The 21,167-nt window shown below is 32.5% G+C and overlaps 2 protein-coding genes across 5 annotated transcripts; one reads left to right on the top strand and one right to left on the bottom strand.

Annotated features, from left to right (window-relative positions):
• Positions 1–5,858: 5,858 nt before the first annotated feature.
• LOC129914185 (fructose-1,6-bisphosphatase 1) lies at positions 5,859–11,401 on the top strand. 4 transcript variants are annotated; one of them, XM_055993313.1, is made up of 3 exons: positions 5,868–6,004; positions 9,806–9,850; positions 10,324–11,401. In XM_055993313.1, the coding sequence occupies exons 2-3, from the start codon at positions 9,832–9,834 to the stop codon at positions 11,337–11,339; spliced, it is 1,035 nt and encodes a 344-aa protein (XP_055849288.1). In that variant the 5' UTR covers positions 5,868–6,004; positions 9,806–9,831; the 3' UTR covers positions 11,340–11,401. The 4 variants fall into 4 exon arrangements, with proteins under 4 accessions (XP_055849289.1, XP_055849288.1, XP_055849290.1 ...); XM_055993314.1 differs by lacking the exon at positions 9,806–9,850 and having other exon boundaries at positions 5,859–6,004; XM_055993315.1 differs by lacking the exons at positions 5,868–6,004; positions 9,806–9,850 and adding an exon at positions 6,419–6,532.
• LOC129914182 (tRNA-dihydrouridine(47) synthase [NAD(P)(+)]-like) lies at positions 11,354–16,407 on the bottom strand. Its single transcript, XM_055993309.1, has 6 exons — positions 16,264–16,407; positions 16,036–16,198; positions 15,677–15,977; positions 12,093–12,931; positions 11,884–12,024; positions 11,354–11,817 (listed from the first exon to the last, which is right to left on the bottom strand). The coding sequence occupies exons 1-6, from the start codon at positions 16,293–16,295 to the stop codon at positions 11,392–11,394; spliced, it is 1,902 nt and encodes a 633-aa protein (XP_055849284.1). The 5' UTR covers positions 16,296–16,407; the 3' UTR covers positions 11,354–11,391.
• Positions 16,408–21,167: the final 4,760 nt, after the last annotated feature.

Genomic DNA, 21,167 nt, shown 5'->3' with positions numbered 1-21,167 from the left:
TTCCGAATATTCTTGATCGTACCTTACTCTAAACAATCGGTCTGAGATGTACGATTTTAATATTTCATAGTACTGTCTGGGAAGATCCCTTTGCAGTTTGTACTCAAGTCCCTCATGCCAAACCTTGTCAAAGGCTTGAGCAACATCTAAGAAAATAGCTGAACAGACTTGTTTTTCTTCTAATGCTTTTTCTATTACATCCGTTATTCTATGAACTTGGTCTATCGTGGAATGTTTATTTCTAAAGCCAAACTGATGATTTGGGATTAACCTTCTTTCTTCTATAATTTTGCTAAGTCTCTTCAGAAGCAGTTTTTCAAAAACTTTTGCCATAATTGGTATAAGCGATATTGGTCTGTAAGACGTCACTTCTGTAGGTGGCTTACCTTGCTTGGGTATGACAATAACTTCAGCAATTTTCCAATGGTGTGGGACATACCGTTGCTTAAGGCATGCATTTATTATATATTGGAGTTTTATGAAGGCTTTCAAAGGCATTTCTTTCATAACCTGAGCAGTAATAAGATCGTAACCTGGTGATTTTTTATTTCATAGTTGATGTAAACACATACTTTTTACTTCTTTTAATCTTACAATTGGTATTTCACTTTCATCTATCTTATCAACAAGCTGTAAGCTATTTTCAGCCGCGTTTGTAGCTTTTTCTTTTGCGTTACCGATCCATTTCCCATCTTGAGATTTCAAGGGAGAGTTTAGTAACTGCGGTCTTTTCAGGCGCTTGGCTGCTTTCCATAGCGAAAAATCGGTTGAAGCATCAGTCGTTAAATTCTTTAGGAATGTACTGAGTGAATCATTTTTGAATTTATAAATTTGTTTTTTAAGATTGTTGCTTATACGGTTAAACGTTGTTTTATCATCTGGAAATCTAGTATTTTGCCATTTTCTTCGAGCTCTTCTTTTCTCTATTATCAACTCTCTTATCTCTAGAGATGAGCAAAAAATCACGACCTGTGATTTTTAGCCTGTGATTGACAAATCACAATCACAACCTGTGAACAGTTCTCAAATAACCTGTGATTACCTTAACCGTGAATTGGGTATGTATTTACTTTTCACTTTACAGTTCGCATTTCGCTCAAATAGAGCATTTACCCCGAATGTCATTTTCGACAAGTTCGTTTATGATATGGCGTGATCTCATAGATCAATCATAAAAAAGATCTCTATGTTTTAAGTTTACACTTTACACTAGAAGTGAGGCAAAAATGTTTGTCAAAAGTAAATGTCACAGGTCAAAAGTCATTTTCAATGCGTTTTCGTGAATTCCGCGGAAAATAATTCACGTTTACACTTGACCTGTAGCAAAAAGTAATTTTTTCCAAAATCACAGGTCAAAAGTCATTTTCAAAGCGTTTTCGTGAATTCCGCGGAAAATAATTCACGTTTACACTTGACCTGTAGCAAAAAGTTATTTTTTCCAAAATCACAGGTCAAAAGTCATTTTCAAAGCGTTTTCGTGAATTCCGCGGAAAATAATTCACGTTTGCACTTGACATGTAGCAAAAAGTTATTTTTTCCAAAATCACAGGTCAAAAGTCATTTTCAATGCGTTTTCCCAACAGTTACTGTGTAAACGTGAATTGTTTTTACCGGAATTTACACAAGTGCATTGACAATTATAACCTGTGATTTTTCCCAAACCAACTTTTAAACAGTTCTTGTTCTTGTGTAAACGTGAATTCACTTCACAAATGCTTTGGAATTATTTTTAACCTGTGATTTTCCCAAAACAACTTTTGCAATAGTTCTTTTGTGAACGTGAATGTTTTGACCGGAATTCACGCAAATGTTTAGGATTTTTTTAAACCCGTGATTTTGTTCAAAGTAATTTTTGCACCAATTCTTATGTAAACGTTAGTTATTTAAAGCGGAATTCACGAAAATGCATTGAAAATTACTTTTGACCTTTGATTGGAAAAAATAACTTTTGCAACAGTTCTTGTGCAAACGTGAACTGTTTTTATCGGAATTTACACAAGTTAATTGGAAATTATAAACTGTGATTTTTACCAAAACAACTTTTCAATAGTTCTTGTTCTTGTGTAAACGTGAATTCACTTCACAAATGCTTTGGAATTATTTTTAACCTGTGATTTTTCCCAAAACAACTTTTGCAATAGTTCTTTTGTAAACGTGAATTGGTTTGACAGGAATTCACTTCACAAATGCTTTGAAATTATTTCAAACCTGTGATTTTTCCCAAAACAACTTTTGCAACAGGTCAAGTGTATAGGTGAATTATTTTAAGCAGAGTTCGAAAATGCATTGAAAATGACTTTTATTTTGGCCAAAACAACTATTTGCAACAGTGTAAAAGTGAATTATTTTAGCCGGAATTCACGCAGATGCATTGAAAATTACTTTTAACCTGTGATTTTGGATAAAACAATTTTTTGCAACGTGAATTGTTTTTACCGAAATTCACGCACGTTCGGTAAAATAATTGTTTTGTTAACCCCTTACAATAACGTATGGCTCCAGAAGAATCACGGTTTGCACCCGAATATTTGCTGTGAAATCGCAGGTTGCCCTGATTAGAATAAGGGGTTTAAAAGTTACTTTTCCCGTGAAATAATAAATTTCTTCCGTAAAATCAAGAGTCGCCTAGACAAAATAATGTTTTCCCCAGTATAATCACTAATGGCTTTGGTAAATCGCGGATCTGTTTGCTTAAACCAGTTTTCCTTGTAAAATCAGCTCCATTGTTTCAAATATACTCGTATTTGAGCTTCAATAGTACTTCCTACGTAAGTATCGTACGAAAATACAAACGTTAAAAATGCTACGTTTTTTTTTTTTTTTTTTGGGGATTTTCATAAAAAAAAATTGAAATCACGGTTAAAAATCACAGGTTAGAATCACCGTGAATTAAAAATCACAGTCACAGGTATACCTGTGATTGAAAAATCACGACTTAGCTCATCTCTACTTATCTCTAAAGGATATTTTATTTCATTTTGTCTTCTATTAGAAAATGTTGGAGTACTTTCTTCAGCGGCCTGTTGCACATCAGCAATAAATTGTTCCACTTCATGGTCAATTTGCTCGATTGTATCCATAGGAGATCTTAAATTTATAAAACTTAAAAGCCTTTCTCTAAAATCACTCCAGTTTGTTTTCTTATTTACAAGCTTTGGATTACTTTTTTCTATTACTTCCGATTCACTTAGTGATAGAATCACTGGAGTATGATCTGATGACAAGTCATAATTACCTTCGACACTAATGTGATTTCGTTTGATTCCTTTAGCTACGAAAAAGTCAATAAGGTCTGGTATTTTGTTAGTATCGGAAGGCCAGTAAGTAGGCGACCTGGAGGAATAGAATTCGCAATTGTATTTACGGCCTGCTTGGAAAAGTCTTTTGCCTTTAGTTGATATAAGTCTTGAACCCCAATGGGTGTGTTTCGCATTGAAGTCTCCACCAACAAGAAAGTTATGCCCAAGAAGATTTAATAGATCTGTATAGTCATCTTCTGTCGGGGAGCGCCTTGGTGGGCAGTATATAGCTGCTATCTTAAACTCTTTCTTTTTCATACCAATACTAATAGTTGTTACTTGCATATTTTCATTAGTAAGCTTGGTTTCTTCATAATGTTTTAAGCTTTCTTTTATAAGAATCGCCGATCCACCTCTTGCCTTGTCAGCTGGATGTGGAGCGTGGTAACATGAATAGTTTTCTATTACATTATCTAGACTTTGTCCATTGGAGAAGTGAGTTTCGGACACCAGGCAAATATCTATATGTTCTAGATCTAAAAAGATTTTTAATTCGGATAAGTGTTGTAAAAGACCGTTTGCATTCCATGTAGCGATTTTAAGTGTTCTGTCCATCATTGTTTTTTAAGAGCGACTTTTTCGCTTAACTGTTTGATATTCAAATCCTGTTTATCAATTCTTTGAAGAATGAGGTGTAGCATTTCTTTTATGGAAGTCTCTTCATTCTTCCGCACATTTTTTAGAATCTGAGAATAGGCTTTATTTTCATCGCTTTTACTTTGAACAGCTTTTTTAGGCGGTTCATTCTTAGTATTGTTTTCAGCAGTTAAATCGGTATTTACTACGTTTCTGGGTTTGTCTCTAGCAGATGTATTTTTGCTTCTGAACTCTTGGAATTTTTTGGCAACTTAAACAAATTAGCACATATTTTGTAAATGTGCTACTTCTCACTGAACCTAATAGAAATCACACATACAGGCATATATTTTTATACCTACGTCAATAAGTTTTCTCAAGAGGGGCTCGCCTCGTTAACATTATTGGTACAATAACAATAACTTAATCTAAACAAATTGAATTCTTGTTGGTGTGAGAAAAATGATTCTTATCTATTTTTAATTACTTGTTTTAAATCAAACAAAACTCACTCTATTATCAGCTAGATGTAAGTATTTTTTTTTATTTAACAATAAATTGACTTAAACCTGACAAAGATACCGGCAAGTTATTTTTAATGGATACATACTCCTACGTATCTTCACTTTTGTTTGTCTTTAGTACCTAGGTAAAATTTTGTCAACCAGTTGGCCAAATGAAGCTAGCAGACAGAAGATTAACAATAGCACAAGCTAAATATATAATTTGCGTATACCTACAATTTCCTATAGTAAATATCTGTCTTATCATCTGTTATGTATGTATGTATGTATTATTATCTTTCTACAACTCCGCATACAGGGTGACTCGATTAAATTCACAATTTTTCAAATTTTTCAAATACAGTAGATAGAATTCGTTATAAAGACCGTTCACGGGAGACAAGTTTTCGGTCTTTAAAAGCGGTTATAGCTTAGTATTTGGGCTATATCGTTTATTCATTTATTTCATTTTAAAGAAAAATGGTACAAAAAGAAAAGTCCATATTTTATCCAATTTTAGCCGTCTTCAAGTTTTGTGACCATTATTTTCAAAGATTAAGTATCTTCTTTTCTCCTATACATGTTCAATATCTACAAATGCTCAAACGATAAAAACAGATCATTTAGTAAAAATGAATAGTTTTTCTTAAGTTTTTTACAATATTTCAATTTTAAATTTTTTTAAAAGGATACATATCGATAGGAAATTTAATAAGGTATCTACAAAAAATTACTTAATAAAAATTTTCAAATTCGGTTTGCTTTTCAAGTTATATAGACAAAAACTCAAAAAGTAACAGAAAAAGTCGAAAATATTGGTCGTTACAAAAATGATCATATCTTTATAATTTATTCATAAATTTTGAAGAAAATTATCTTTTTATCTTTGCCAGGAAGTGTACTATACATAAAAAATAAATAAAATAAAATGAAATAAAATAATAAAAAATTTAAAACTGATTTTTTCTTTCAGTAATAAAGTTTTTTTGCACTTAAACATCCAGAAAAGTTGTTCTAGTATTTGTTGCTTATTTACTCAGCTTTCAGGCGCCGGATTTTCTGTTCAGATTAGTCGTTTATTACTCAAGAGTCAAGATATAGCCCGAATACTAAGTAGGCTGGAAAAAAACAATTAAAACAAACCTTTGAAAAATCATATCTCGAAAACCTATCCATAAATATTTTTTTAGATAATATTTTCGAGAAGCTCTTCAGCTTCAAGTGTAACTCCATCATTTTAATAACCACTAGTCACATTTTCTTCAAATCACCCTGTATTTTCAATTTCGATTAACAAAAAAAAAAAACACTATTTCAAACCAGAATAAACGCTAAAAAATAAAAACAAAATAAAGAAAAAAACAACAATTTTGCTAGTGTACCGTTCGTTGGTTGGGCATATAGTTTTCTTGTTTCCATTTCCACATTTTTCGAAAAGTCACCAAAATAATATTGAGTTCATTCAACATTTAGTCTGTTGAGTATATTCAATCTACTTAGATTGATTTTTTTATTTCAGAATATACTCCTGTTAGATAGTTAAATTATTTATAGATATAATACATACTATAAATTATATTTGTTCTGCTATTTTTTCTTTGTTAATATTATAAGTTAAACATAAAGGTAAGTCCATTTATGTTAGTTACTTGTTATCACTGAAAATTCCTTATTTTATTTAAGTGGAAATTATGGCCATTCACCTTGCAGTTAAATCATAGAAGTTCAAGGCCATGAAAGCGAATTTGGAATTTTACTTTTTTTGTTTGTTATTTTTATGTTCAGCCTATGTTGAGTGTGGAATTTTTTTCGATTTGAATACGAAGATATATTATATTTGTTAATTTCTTGCTGTGAAAATTATCTTCTACTCTTGATGGACCTTTAACATCGGGTACAAAAGTTTCAAGATCATCTGTGTAGACGCGGACAAGACAACAACACTGATAAGAGGCAATAATTTTTGTTTAATTTTGACGAAAGGTCGCGTAACAGCTTTCAGTTATCGGAAAGGCATAGATTTAAAATATTGAAACAATATTTGTTTTTTATAGACTCCACAAGAAACCTTTCCATATTGTTTGTTTGTTATTTTTCCAATAAGGCTGGTGTATTTAATAAAAAAAATTATTATTTTTAACTATAATTGAATCGGTGAGTGTAGGGTAAGAACTGTATAAATAAGAACCAAAAATTCATTTTTGAGATTTAAGACTTGTAAGCAGATCGAACTTAATTTTAGCTCCCATACAAAAATTTAGCCGACCTAAAAGTTTAAGTAAACATTTCAGCCGGTTGTGCACAGATTCAGCTTGAAAATCACACATTCGTTTGCAATTGTACATTTTTTATCTGTAACAATTTATCGCGCAGAAATTAGTGAAGAATTGAAGATAAAAATAATGTCAGCTAAAATTTAGCTCGATCTGCGTACCTACTAGGCTTTAAATGCAAAAGTTCCGTACATGTGTGTAGACCTTTGTATGACCAAAATAACAAAACAGAAAAAAAGATATCAGAAAGTTATGCAATACATATCTGTAATCTGTAGATGTAGAAGCTTTGGAGTTCTATATTAGAATAATTTACTAAACCAAACCGTATTTTTAACTTTATTTGACCACTTTTTCGTTTTTTTTTTTTAATGCCCATAACTCACAAAATATATTGCTACAATTAATTTTATTATTTTCATGATAACTGTCACCACCTACCCTATCAATTGTTTTCGTTTCGACGTTGTATTTTGGGACACCCTGTATATGTATAATATTTTATCTTTAAGTTTTTTTTTTATTTTTGTTAAACAAAGTCATTAATGTTATAAAAACTAATGTAAAGATATCTGAGTACTATAAAAGATATTTTATCTTAATGTACCAATTAATTTATAATAAATTGAATTAAATTGAAATGAATTGACATATCGGGGAACCGAAAATCTTAACTAGGATTTTGTAATATTGCTTTATTCAAAACAAGCATTTTGAAAATCTCCATTTCGCGATTTGACCTTGAAATCGCGACAAGCGGACATGAGATTTTTCTAGACTTTTGAGATATGTTATAGAATGGCAAAAGGAAGATATTGAGCAAAAAAAATTTCTACTAACATTCATTCCGAGATTTACCCCTTTTTTCTCCTTATTTGACTGTACAATAAAAAAATTAAAAAAAATTAAAAAAAATTATTTATTGCAATAATCAAAATTGTAAAAAAAACGACGAATATTTAAAAAAAATATTTAATGTATACATTTTGCATTGAATTTTTTTTTTTTTCAATACAGAAAGTTTTTATTTGCAATTCATTTCTTAAATGCCAAAATATTTTTATTTGCATAATAAAAGTTTTATTTTCAATGCAAATATTTTTCAGTTGCAATTAAATTTTTTTTAATGTAAAATATTTTTAGTTGCAATAAATGTGTTCATAACTATAATGAAGTAAGTTCGTTGTCATGTTTAGACACCAGTTTATCTTAGACTGGGGTTTATCCAATGTTATTTGAATAGGATAAACTCCAGTCATTCTTAGAAGCGGTTTAGACAGTGTCTATGAATGTCGCCCAATAAGTTATATGCTAGTTTTAATGGTTTTAATTGGCAAAAACTTCTTTTTGTAATGCAAATATTTTTTACCGACTTCCAAAAAGGAGGAGGTATTCAATTCGTCTGTATTTTTTTTTTTTTTTTTTTTTTTTTTTTTTTTATGTTTGTTACCGCATAACTTTGGACTGAGTGAACCAATTTTGGTAATTCTTTTTGTATTGGAAAGCTGGTGGCTGCAGTGTGGTCCCATTTCAATTTCGTTAACTTTAAGCCATAGTAACTATTTTAAAAACCATAAAACCCAGTTTTGATCCATGGAAGTCGGTTTTGTTTTTTGCTAAAAATGATTATTATTCAGTTGCAAAACAATTTTTTTTTTCAAAGTTTTTTTCAGTTGCGGTAAATTTTTTCTTTTTATTTTCACATTCTTTTTTGTTAATTGATACTCTAACAACCTTGCTTATAGTAAAAAATGTATTATAGGTATTCAAAGTATAATAATTAAATAAATAATTTAGTTTTGTCATACAGGCAAGATTTTAGGCAATAAGGTAAGGGAAATTTAAATGTTGGTTCTTGGGTATATTCTAAGGAAAAAACAAAGTTCTACGCTAAATCTCTATCTCCAAAGTAAAGAAAACTTTAAAAAAAATACAATTTAAAAACTATAAATTTATCATTAAAAACTACCAAAACTTTATAATTCTCCCCTATTATTCATACTAATTGACCTCTGTACTATTTATTCTATTCTGATTAAACTAATTTGAATGACCCAACCACTGATAAAAGTACAACTGAATGAGTGTAATATATTTACATATACATATATCTTCCATTTCGCACGGAAAAATATTCGGTTTTCTTTTGACATTGTAAATATTTTCTTATCTATTATATATTGACTGTATGCAAATGTTTAGAGTTCTGTACTTATCAACAATTTAGTATGTAAGCAAACTAATTCAAATGTCAAGGTCATGTATGTATTAAATAATTTAACTAGATTATTTTTGATTTTTTTTAACAAAGGTATTGAAATAAAATAAAACTTAATATTTAAGAATAAAACACAACGAGCATTTTAAACAAAGTTAATTGAAAGTCTTTACCAGTCCGACCTAACCTTCTATAAAAAACGATTTTTTTTTAATATTTAAAACGAATAATTGCAAACTAAATTAAAGTAAGTTTTATTGAATAACAGAAATGTTTAATTTTCTAATGCTATATTTAAATTATCTTTTAATATTTTTCACACTTCCCTGACTGAAAAATTTCTCCTTCAATGAAATTCGATAAAAAAAAGCTAAAAAATAGAACCACGAAATGGAAATGACTTTTTAATTTTGTAGAAAACTTTTAAACAAGTAATCGATTTCGTTGAAATTTTGTGGATTTGTGAGAATGTTAGATACTCTCGACTCTGTTGAGGTCGGAAACTTAAGCCATATCCAACCAACATCAGCGAAAATTACCAGCTACTATAAAATATTACTGGACTGAATCTAGAGAGCTGCTTCTATATCGCCATAAGTTTCAATATTATTCAAATATAACTTGATCACTTACCGGTTTTTATCTCAAATACTGTTGTCGTTACATCTGCAATTCAAATAAAGGGCATAAAATAAGGTTTTCTTCTAAGTCGGGTCGAATGTATAATTATTTTAATATTTTAATTATTTACAAACATTTCAAACATACATACCTTAATTTTGTTTCATCAGATCTTATCTTGGAAATTTGTAGTAAATCTTATCAGCCCCACTTGTTTACAAAACTTAAATGTTTATTGCACTTGTTTGTAAATGCATTTTTAACTTTTTTTTCATAGAAATTATATTGTTGTTTTAATTTATTTTTTGTTGATAGGGTTGATTCAAGTAAAAGACAAAACGATGGCCAATTCAAGCAACAGTAAGTTCTAAAAGTGTGCAGTCCTCTTTTCTTCCAATTGTGTTCATTTTCAACTTCTGCACTATTTCAAATGCTCTTCTAGTTCTTTGTAGCTCCTTTGAAAACCTTGTCAAAACTAATTCTCTATACCAAAATATCTCCCGATTGATCAGCTTAGAATCTCGAAAACTCCTTTACGATTTGAACTTACACAAATTCAGGGAAAGTATTTTCGGGATTCATAGCAAACTTAAAATTTTAACAGATTCTCGAACAGAAGCTGCGTTCCTTTGGAAATATTTATCTACTTTTTAGTACTTAAAGCTGCTTTGAACTACTTTTTCAATATAGCAAAAGTAGTTCAAAGTAGTTTTAAATACTAAAAAGTAAATAAATATTTCCAAAGGAACGCAGCTAGAAACGAGTGTTCTAACTAACTTTTTTGTTTTTATTTCGATTGTCTTCTAATTCATGAAAATTGTTTCTTCCCATAGACGACAAAATGTCTCAACAAGGACCTGCATTTGATTCCAACTGCATGACTCTAACCCGATTTGTGCTGCAAGAGCAAAGGAAATTCAAACATGCCACCGGTGATCTCTCTCAACTACTAAATTGCATCCAAACTTCCATCAAAGCCATTGCTTCAGCCGTTCGCAAGGCTGGCATAGCCAAACTTCATGGGATCGCTGGCGATGTCAATGTTCAGGGTGAAGAACAAAAAAAACTTGACGTCTTGTCCAATGAATTGTTCATCAATATGTTAAAAGCCTCTTACACAACTTGTCTAATGGTTTCTGAAGAGAATGAGAATTTTATTGAAGTTGAGACTGAAAAACAAGGCAAATACATTGTGACATTTGACCCATTGGATGGTTCATCCAACATCGATTGTTTGGTTTCGATTGGTTCGATATTTGCTATTTTCCGAAAACAGAGCAAAGGTGCTCCAACTATTGCCGATGCACTTCAACCGGGGAATAAAATTGTCGCAGCTGGATATGCCCTCTATGGATCTGCAACGGCAATTGTTCTCAGTTTAGGCAATGGAGTCAATTGCTTTACATACGATCCATCAATTGGAGAGTTCATACTCACTGAAGCAAATATGCGAGTCCCGGAACAAGGCAAGATATACTCCATTAATGAAGGTTACAGTTCAACTTGGGAACAAGGTGTTCGAGATTATGTTGAAGCAAAGAAAGATCCAACCAAAGGAACCCCGTATGGTGCTCGTTATGTTGGCAGCATGGTAGCCGATGTCCATAGAACCATCAAGTATGGAGGAATCTTCCTCTATCCCGCCACTAAAAGTTCTCCAAATGGCAAACTTCGTCTGCTTTACGAGTGCAATCCAATGGCATACTTGATTACTCAAGCTGGAGGCTTGGCAAGCAACGGTAAAATCAACATACTTGATGTGGTTCCAACAAAGATTCACGAAAGACAACCGGTATTCTTGGGTTCGAAGAAAGATGTCGAGGAGGTACTAAGTTATCTTAATAAATAGACCGTTTGTTAAAATTTACTTTTGTTTTGTTTTCTTTTGTAATAAATTTATTTTAATAAGAATTCGCTTTGTGTTTTGGTAAAAATGTAAAACCTTCGGGAACTGGTCCCAGAAGCATTTCACTAATTTTAATCCAATCAGAAGAATTGGGAGAAGATAAAAGTGTTTCCATTTCATCACGGCCACGGTATTTTTGAGGTCTTTGGTTTATTTTTTGTGGTGGATTCTCAAGAACTCCAGCTGGGATATAACGATAGAGAAATGATTGCCATTCGAGTAGAAATCGACGGGTATTTTCGACACCTTTTGTGTCTGAACCCCAGTGTTCCAGGCCATAGTGAACATATTTTCTCAGTAGATCCATACGTTCGCTGCTGGTAGGATCCCAGGTTTTTTGCTCCTTGATTTCTTTGAAGATCCAAGGTTTGATAAGGGCACCACGACCAATCATCACAGATGATACATGAGGAGAAAGTTTCTTTATAGAAGAAAAATCTAAATTATTGAAATAAAAAGATTGATTTTAAGTTGCGAAGAAACTTACCATTTTCTCGTTATAATCTTCAAAGCTAAGAATATCTCCGTTTCCTATGACAGCCATATTTTTAGCTTTCGCTGCACATTCTTCGATATACTCCCAATTAGCATTCTTCGTGTATCTTTGTTCTTTTGAACGTCCATGGAGCTAAACAAAAAATAATGGAAAAAAAAATTAGAAACTTAAATTTATTCCAAAGCAAGTGGAAAACTTACAGTGACTGCACTTCCACCCCATTCCTCCACTTTTGGCAAGAGTTCATGAGCTACACTTTTGTCAGCATATACTCCAGTTCTCATCTTCACAGTAAATGGTGTTGTTCCTAGCAACGTTGAACAACTTCTGACAGTCGCTTCGAGGATGTTGGTTCTTCGCATTAGTGCACTGCCTCCTCCTTGTTGATAGATCAAATCGATTGGACAACCAATATTCAGATCCATGTAGTCTACTTTTGCATTTTCTTGAAGTAATTGTGCAGCTTGAGCAATTAGTTGCGGATTGTTTCCACACAATTGTACACCAAATATATCTTCACTTTCGTGTCGTTTGGTTAGAGCCCACTCTTGGGTGAGGCCTTTTACCAAAGGAACCACACAAGCCATCTCACCACAGGTAATATCGGCTCCAAATTCTTTACAAATCCTTCGGAATGGAAGATTTCCGACAGTGGTCAGTGGGCTTAGGACTAATTTGTTGAAAAAATCAACATTTTTTTTGAGCACATCACGTCCGGGTGTTTCTTCATCTATAGCGGATCCAATGAGTTTTTCAATTGGAATGCCATTGCCATTTGCTTCCAAAGTATCTTTTTTTGTTTCAGTATCTTCTTCTCTGGAGGTTTCAGTCGTCTGTTTAACTTCTGGAATTTCGGTTTCATTTTCTTTAGACTCATCTTTGTCTACCTGCATCTTGGTTGAGACATCTTCCTCGTCTTTTGGTTTTTGTTCATTGCTCTGTTTTTTTTTTTGTTCATCTTTTCGGCGATCACACTGTTGTAAGATTTTTTTGCTTTTAGAGAAGTCGTATTCTCGTTTACGAAGCTTAACCTGAAGCTCTAGAAAAAAACAATGTTGTTGTATGGGGTTTCTTACTAAAGATAATATTCTTAAAATTTTTGAAAATTTTGATCATGATGAAGAAAATTCTGACCATTATTTCTGAAAGAAATATTGAATCTTTAACATCTGAATCAGAAGGAAGTCAACAAAAGATAAATTTATCGTCATAAAAAAACAAAGGCAGGTAATAATTCAGTAGATGATTTTTCCGAAGCAGAAGAAGAGAAAATTCCTACATGCGTCGATCAACAAGAATTCGAAAACCGCCTGATATGAGTGATTATATTTCTTATTTTGCTGATATTAATAGTAATAATGATGATCTAGAGAACTATTTCCAAGATATTAATGTTCCGAACTCTGTAAATTGGAAAAATGCTACAAAAGAAGAATTTAGATGAAAACAATACATGGACAGTAGCAGATTTGCCCAGAGATAGAAAGGCACTAACTACAAAAAATGGGTTTTTAAGACTAAGCGAAATGAAAACGATGAAATATCAAGATACAAGCCAAAACTTCAATTCAATTCAATTTTGTTTTATTGAACATACTATTTACAATTGACTTAAGCTAAACTTATTTCTAATAAAATACATTGATTGATATAAAAATTTGTTGGCACAATGGGGCCTAACCTTATACAATGGTAAAAAGATAAAATATAAATAAATATAGTACATGAAACGGCTTAATTTTATAAGTCTGCTGACTAGTTATCCTCGGGGTGTTCCGTCCCGGTTGTCCAGTTGTGGTATTGATTATAGTGGGTCGGGTGGTATGGCATTACCATTTAGCCGCGGTAGTAGGCCGACTGCGTATCGGCGTAAAAGTAAACTACTTCCTCGTTGTCGTTTGGGATTTTGTGCTCATCCAGAATATCCAAGGCATAAAGGTATCTAGGTTCAGGATGTCGTTGCAAGGCAAGGCTTGTTGCACAAGGATTTGCACAGCGAAGATTATCCTAAACCTATTCAACAGTAATCCGGTACAATTTTATGCGATATCTTTTATTACTGACATTGAGTTTGGCTTTGCGAATTGACCATTTAGATGCGGTAACAGCTTTTTTACAGGATTTTGAAGAAGAAATTTTAATTACAGGCTCCAGGTGGTTTTGATATTTCAAGTGGCAAAGTCTTAAAATTGCACAAACCTAATAATGGACTTAAGCAATCATAAAGAATTTGGAACAAGAAACTAAGTGAGGTACTTAAGGTTTTCGGGAAGACAAATCAGTGAATTTATGTTTTAAATGATAATTTTGAAGAATTTTAGATTTTAACGGTTTGTGTTCAGCCCTATCGTGAGTTTCACGTGGAATGTTTTCCGCCCGGAATTTTAAAAGCTATTATGGGTTTCACCCGAAGGGAACTTACATTTTCTGCTAAACTTGTTTGTTGTTCGGCAAAAAAAATTTAAGTGAGAGAAGAGCTGTCGAATACCTCGCAAATTACCTGAAAAAAAGTTGAAAATACAGGGAGTGGTCCGAATGTGAACTACTTTTCCCCCGGAACTCACAATAGGGAAATAGTAAAATTCAATTTTTCCGGGTGGAATCTTGTTCACGTGAAACTCACGATAGGGCTGGTTGATGACGTATTCATTTTTGGGAAAAATTTTTTTCAAAGAAATGGATTGGTGGGCCATTTAAAGAAAAATTTCAATATTAAAAAACAGCAAAATCTTTTTTGGTCTACATTAAGAATATGATTGCAAACGGAGCTTATCTATTAATCAAAAGCAGTATAATTTAAAAATGCTGGATCGTTTTGGTATCACATCCTGCAATCCTATAAGTACGCATATGGATTGTAATGCGAAGCTGAGTAAAAAACATTGTCCATCAAATAAAAGAGAGAAGACAGAAATGAACAAGATCCCGTATCAAGAGTTGAGAAGCTGTGGCTTAAATTACTTGAAGAAGTGATATTTAACCCTCTGTCGGCAAACGAGTGCGAATTTGGCAGGACAAAAATAAAAAAAATTACGATTTTTCAAAAAAGCGGTCTCTGGTGAAAATATTTTTTTTTTTGGAATTTTGAATGCAATATTCAAGTTCTTCGGAAAATTCTACATCAATTTCATATAATGATCCTCTATAAAATATTGAGACAAGTTTTAGCGACATCGATATGAAAAAGTATAAATCTAATTCGCACCCGTGTGCCTATCACCTATAGAGGGTCAAGAAGAATATTCAAGCTACAGAAATTTTTTGCGACAACCGTAACAGCTGATCTTGCCTTCAATGAAGCATATCGTCAACGCACCAAACATATTCCAGTGCGTCACCACTTTGTTTGAGAGACCATAGTAAATCAACAAAAGGAGCTTGCTGTATAATTATTTAAATACTGTTTTTTTAAATACTTCCTTATTCCGTGAAGTTTTTGAAGTTTTGATAATTAAAAACGTCTTTTTCAAGACATTTTTATTGATTTTCAAAATATATAAGCTTGATAAAAAAACCTAAACTTTAATCAACTGCAATCAATTGGGGATCATTAGAGGATTCAAGATAAGTATTTATTCAATACGTTTTTAGAGATTTCTAGAATTATTTTTCTTAGTCCTGAAGAAGCGTGTAAGCACACGTGAAACGTCGACACAGAAGAAAAGATAGACTCAAATCAAGACCTATAGCCAACAAAGAAGATTAACTTTACTGTTTTTTTTATACATTTCAATAAGCAACTACTACATTTCATCATTCGTTTCTATTAAAAGTCTTCTCTTACCTGTTGAGATTCCATTGCATGTCGACAATGGAGTATTGGGATCATAAGAATCTGCTTTGATGTTGTTTCTGTTCTCATCCATATGAGCGCTGGCGAATCTACAGGTTACACCTCTTGGACAAAATCCTTTGACATTGAATATTTGGCAAGTGTCTCCAATGTCTTTTGGTTTAGATTCTAGATACTTATCTAGATCGTGAACATATCGACAATTTGGATATGTACACTTATCTCCAGAAGGACCATTCACCAGAGAATGACACAAGTGTAATGTTCGGTCTTCCTTGTAAACTGGACGATGCTGAAAATGAGTTACTTTTTTGTTGTATTATAATTTTATTGTGTTTTTGATGGGTAACCTTATTTTGTCCACGTTTACGATCCTTTTTGCCACCATGATTTATCTTCTTTGATTTATTGGATTCTTCTGCCTCGGGGACTGACTCTTCGAGCATTCTTTTATTTGTACCTTTCTCTGTGTTGCCATCTGATGAGGTTATTTGCACTTCAGGGATAAGGAATCTTTATAGGAAGTGTAAATAGCAATTTAATTATTGATTCATATAGTGTATAAAATAAGGAGTTACTCTGGTTTAATATAACAAATTCCAGGATCCATTTTTTTATAACAAGAAATTGAATATTTGTTAATAAATAAAATTCAAGCAGAAAAAGGCTAAAAAATACGGCCGACCGCAAAAAGAAACAGCTGATTTTGATGTTTTGACACTTGACAGCTGAACACGTGGGTAAGGATAAAAAGGAAGGAAAAAATATTGAAGGTATGTATAAACTTGTGCTTATTTTTATTGGGTGCGTTCACGTAAGTTTAGGATACACAGAGAAAAAAATAACTATTTTAAAGGTATTACTACAACGGCCACTTTTTGCAAAAGCCTGGTACGCAGCTCGCGCTTAATTTTAGCTCCCATACAAATTATCGAAAATTTTTAGCCGAGATAAAATGGATCCCATACAAGTTATCGATAACTTGTATAGGAATTTTATCTCAACTAAAATTTAGCGCGAGCAGCGTACCAGGCTAAAAAGTCAAAAAGTGAACATTTTCAAACTCATTTTGTGATAGTTTTTCCGAACACAAAATTAAAAATAATGATGCAGAAAGCTTATTATTTGGCTTAAAAAACATTTTTTGTAGTTTTTTTCCAAAACCTAGAAAGAAATAAAAAAAATGTACTTATGTAAAATTCACACTTTTTCACTTTTTAGGTCATTGTAGTTAGGTAAGGCTTTAGTGCCTGGCTACACGGTGATTTTTCAATCGCCTAAGCAGTGAGTTTGTAGGCAAGAGGGATGAAGAGTGAAGGTGCTCATGAAGGGAACTGAATTTTCTGAGGGCAGTACAGTTCCATTGCTAAAATTTTCCTCTTTTTGACATTTGTTCCTAGAAAAGTAAAAGTGGAACGTGATTGGGCACAACAGTGTGTAGCCACCGCATGTGATTTTTCAATCGATTGAAAAATCACTGTGTAGCCAGGCACTTACAGAACAAGGACCCAGATTCAAAAAAATGGTTTCGAGATGCAAAAATCTGGGGTCAAACTACGGCATACGTTCGTTGCCCTTTTTGTTAGAATACTAATTTGTTTTATTCACTTTGCTTTTTAATACTGTATTGTTTAGTTTTATTTTAGTTTTGTCTTTGATAATAATTTCAATTTGTTTATATTTAAATATTTATTCAAATAAAATTTTCCTCACCCGATTTCGAACTATCAAACAATAAACATCGTTTTGCTAGAATATCAGGTTATGGGCCCAGGCATCTAATTGGGTTATATAAGTTTTTTTTTTTTTTTTTTTTTTTTTTTTTTTTTTTTTTTAATTTTCAAATCGAGTCCAAAGAAGATTTTGTTCATTAAAGCGAATATGGAAAATATTTTGCAAAAAGTAAAGCCTTTCGATGGAACGAATTTCTCAAACTGGAAATATCGAGTTCAGATTTTACTAGAAGAAAAATCTCTGGAAAAATTTTTGAAGACTCCGTTGAACTCGTTGTTGGAGGCTGAACAAGATATAAATGTGAAAAATTCTTTGAAATTGAATGAGAAGAAATGCAAGGCAGTTCTAGTCCAATGTATTGGAGATTCTCAACTTGAATATATCAAGGATAAAGAGTATGCAAAAGAAATTTATGATACTCTTATTAATGTTTATGAACGCAAGAGTGTCTCTGGTCGGTTGCTACTTCGAAGGCAAGTGTTAGCAATGCGATACAAGGATGGCGAAGACATTCATGAATATTTTCTTGAATTTGATCATAAAGTGCGTGAGCTGAGATCGACTGGTGCCAACTTAGAAGAGCTAGATGTCGTTTGTAAATTTCTTTTTACTTTACCAAAAAGTTTTAATAGTTTGGTAACGGCTATAGAGACGATGGACCCTTCTAAATTGACGATGGAATTTGTCAAGAGTCGTCTTTTGGACGAATGTGCGAAGCGTGCTAATGGCCATGAACAGAGCATTGGATCTAGTGAAACAATGGCTATGCAAGCGGATTGGTCGAAGATTATTTGCCACAGATGCAAGAAGCCAGGTCATGTGAAATCTAAATGTCGAGCTAATTTGTGGAAGAAAAATGAAACCTACAATCATAAAAATGCTGGCGCTAATAATTGTGTTGATGATTATCATGGTCCTGAATTTCTGTTGTGTCAAGAACAGGATTTGAATAATGCATCGAACGATAATGTTGTGCCTTGTTGCATGTGTTCAAGAACATCGAAGAAATCAAGTAATAATTTTGAAGAAATAAGTTTTATTCTTGATTCTGGTGCAACACATCATATTATTAATAATGAAGAGTTGTTCAATAACATTCAAAGAATTGATCCGATTGATATATCTACAGCAAAATCTGGTGCATCATTGGTGGCTAAGCAGCGAGGTGACATTTCAATCAAGACTTTTTTCGATGGAGATAATTCAACCAAAACCATTAAAAATGTTTTATGCGTTGAAAATTTGAAGTGTAATCTTTTGTCTATTCGTCAACTAACAGAAAAAGGTTACAAAATCATCTTTAATGGCGTTGATGCGTTGATATCCAAGAATGGTAAAAACATATTTGCTGCTCATCGAAAAGGTCAACTGTATGAAATCACTTTCTATCGCGAACGAAGTTTGTTTGCTGGGATTGCTAGTGACGATAAATTAACCGAAGCATCGCAAATAGAATGGCATCATCGTTTAGCTCATTTGAATGCTAACGACATGAAGAAGATGATGTACCGAAATATGGCCATAGGGCTGAGCAAATTAAATTTCAATATCCAGACCAAGTTTTGTGAGCCGTGCGTTTTTAGGAAACAAAAACGATTATCATATCCACCAAGAAAGAATATACGATCTGGACGAATCTTGGAGTTAGTGCATACAGAAGTAAGTGGTCCAATGAGCGAGGCTGGTCATGATGGGTCCCGATATTTTGTGTCATTCACTGATGACTTTTCTCGTGCATCTATGGTATATGGTATGAAACAGAAGAGTGAAGTATTGGAAAAATTTCAACAATATCTAGCTATGGTTGAAAATATACATGGTCAAAAAGTTCTGAGGTTGCAGTTAGATAATAGTGGTGAGTATACCTCTAAAGAGTTTAAATCTTTCTGTGCATCCAAAGGTATTCGATTGAATTATACTGTACCATACAATCCCGAAATGAATGCTGTTTCTGAACGATTCAATCGCACTGTAGTGGAAAAGGCAAGAACAATGCTTTTATCTAGTGGCTTAAGTAGTCGTTTTTGGACTGAAGCAGTTATGAATGCGAACTACGTTAAGAATCGTTCACCAACAAGTGCCTTTGGTAAACAATTTGAGAACAAAACTCCAGCAGAAATTTGGTATGGCAAGAAACCAGATTTATCTCACCTTCGTATCTTTGGTTCTGTTTGCTACAACTATGTGCCAAAAGAAAATAGAACTAAAATAAACGCAAGACCAAGAAAATGTTACATGCTTGGATATGGTTCATCATCATATACCTACCGACTGTGGGACATCGAAAGTGACAAGCTTGTGATGGGGCGTAATGTTATTTTTAACGAAAAATCAATATTCGATATGAATTACACCAACGTGTTTGATTCAGAGGCGGTAAGCGATGATAATGAAAATGAACAAAAAGTCCACGGTGCTAATATGGAAAGCATCGGTAACATCGAAAAAGAAGACATCCAAGATGAAATTTCAATTTGTTCCACTGATGCTGAAGAAGACTTAAATGATTTGTCAACTGTGGTCAATGACATTGATCATAATGAATCAAGTACCACTAAAGAAGTTCGTCAAAGTGAACAAACTAGGAATAAGACAGATCTATATGGATATGACTCTGAAGATTTGACTGCAAATTTTGCACTTTCAGCTTACACTTTTGTGCAAGAAGACCCAGTTGCGATGAGAGATGCTAGAAAACGTGCTGATTGGCCTAACTGGAATAAGCTTATTGACGATGAGTATTCATCCTTGTTTAAAAATGTTAAATACAAACAAAATGCAGAACTTGATACATCTCAATCAACGATCAAGTTGCGGACATTATGACAAAAGTCCTCGAGACAATAATATTTCAAATTTAAATATTATTTAGTTCATTTTTGTTTTGTTTTTTAATTATTTTAATAATTTGAATTTGAAATGTTAATAGCACAAATTAAGAGGCGGTGTTAGAATACTAATTTGTTTTATTCACTTTGCTTTTTAATACTGTATTGTTTAGTTTTATTTTAGTTTTGTCTTTGATAATAATTTCAATTTGTTTATATTTAAATATTTATTCAAATAAAATTTTCCTCACTCGATTTCGAACTATCAAACAATAAACATCGTTTTGCTAGAATATCACTTTTGACTATTTCTCTTTCTATTTAATCAGAAGAAAATGATAGAGACATAAAGCTTCAATACGTTAACGAACGTATGCCGTAGTTCGACCCCAGAATCTCGATTTTTATCAAGACTCACACATACAAGCACATGCACTTTCACATACACTTCTCTGTTTGACATTTGTCTGAGCATTTGTTGTTGTTTTATTTTAAAAAGGATTTTTTATATGAACAGGCTTCGTAATATATAATTACAAAACTAGATTTAGTCTTTTTTTTGCCAGGAAAAATTTAAGATTGTTATACTTTTCACGAGTCGATTTTAGCCGCACGATAGGTGTGTTTTTTATTACCACCGGTCTTAAATGGACAAAAAAAAACGCCTCGGGGTTTAACCTGAAATTTTGGCAGCACTGTATATTGAATGTTCCGAAAACAGCAGACACAACACAATTTTAGAGTTGTCATATTTTTCGCTTTCACGTTTTTCTTGTATTTTTCGTGTATGTTTTACAAAGATATACAACAATGAATGCTAGCAAAAATAGTTTAATACATACATTTTATCATTCCAAACGTCAGTTTTCACGTTTGTAAGTAAATTCTAAACAATTTATGAAATAGTTAGTTTGGTAGCA

This window comes from Episyrphus balteatus, chromosome 3 (genome assembly GCF_945859705.1).
Source record: "Episyrphus balteatus chromosome 3, idEpiBalt1.1, whole genome shotgun sequence".
Lineage (NCBI taxonomy): Eukaryota > Metazoa > Arthropoda > Insecta > Diptera > Syrphidae > Episyrphus > Episyrphus balteatus.
This window is presented reverse-complemented; position numbering and strand designations above follow the sequence as displayed.

Excerpts from the sequence above, each read along its gene's own strand:
- LOC129914182 (XM_055993309.1), bottom strand. The coding sequence starts at position 16,295 with ATGGATCCTGGAATTTGTTATATTAAACCAGA. Across the intron at positions 15,978-16,035 it reads GTAAACGTGGACAAAATAAG|CATCGTCCAGTTTACAAGGA; the intron begins GTTACCCATCAA and ends ACTCATTTTCAG. Across the intron at positions 12,932-15,676 it reads ATGCAATGGAATCTCAACAG|AGCTTCAGGTTAAGCTTCGT; the intron begins GTAAGAGAAGAC and ends GTTTTTTTCTAG.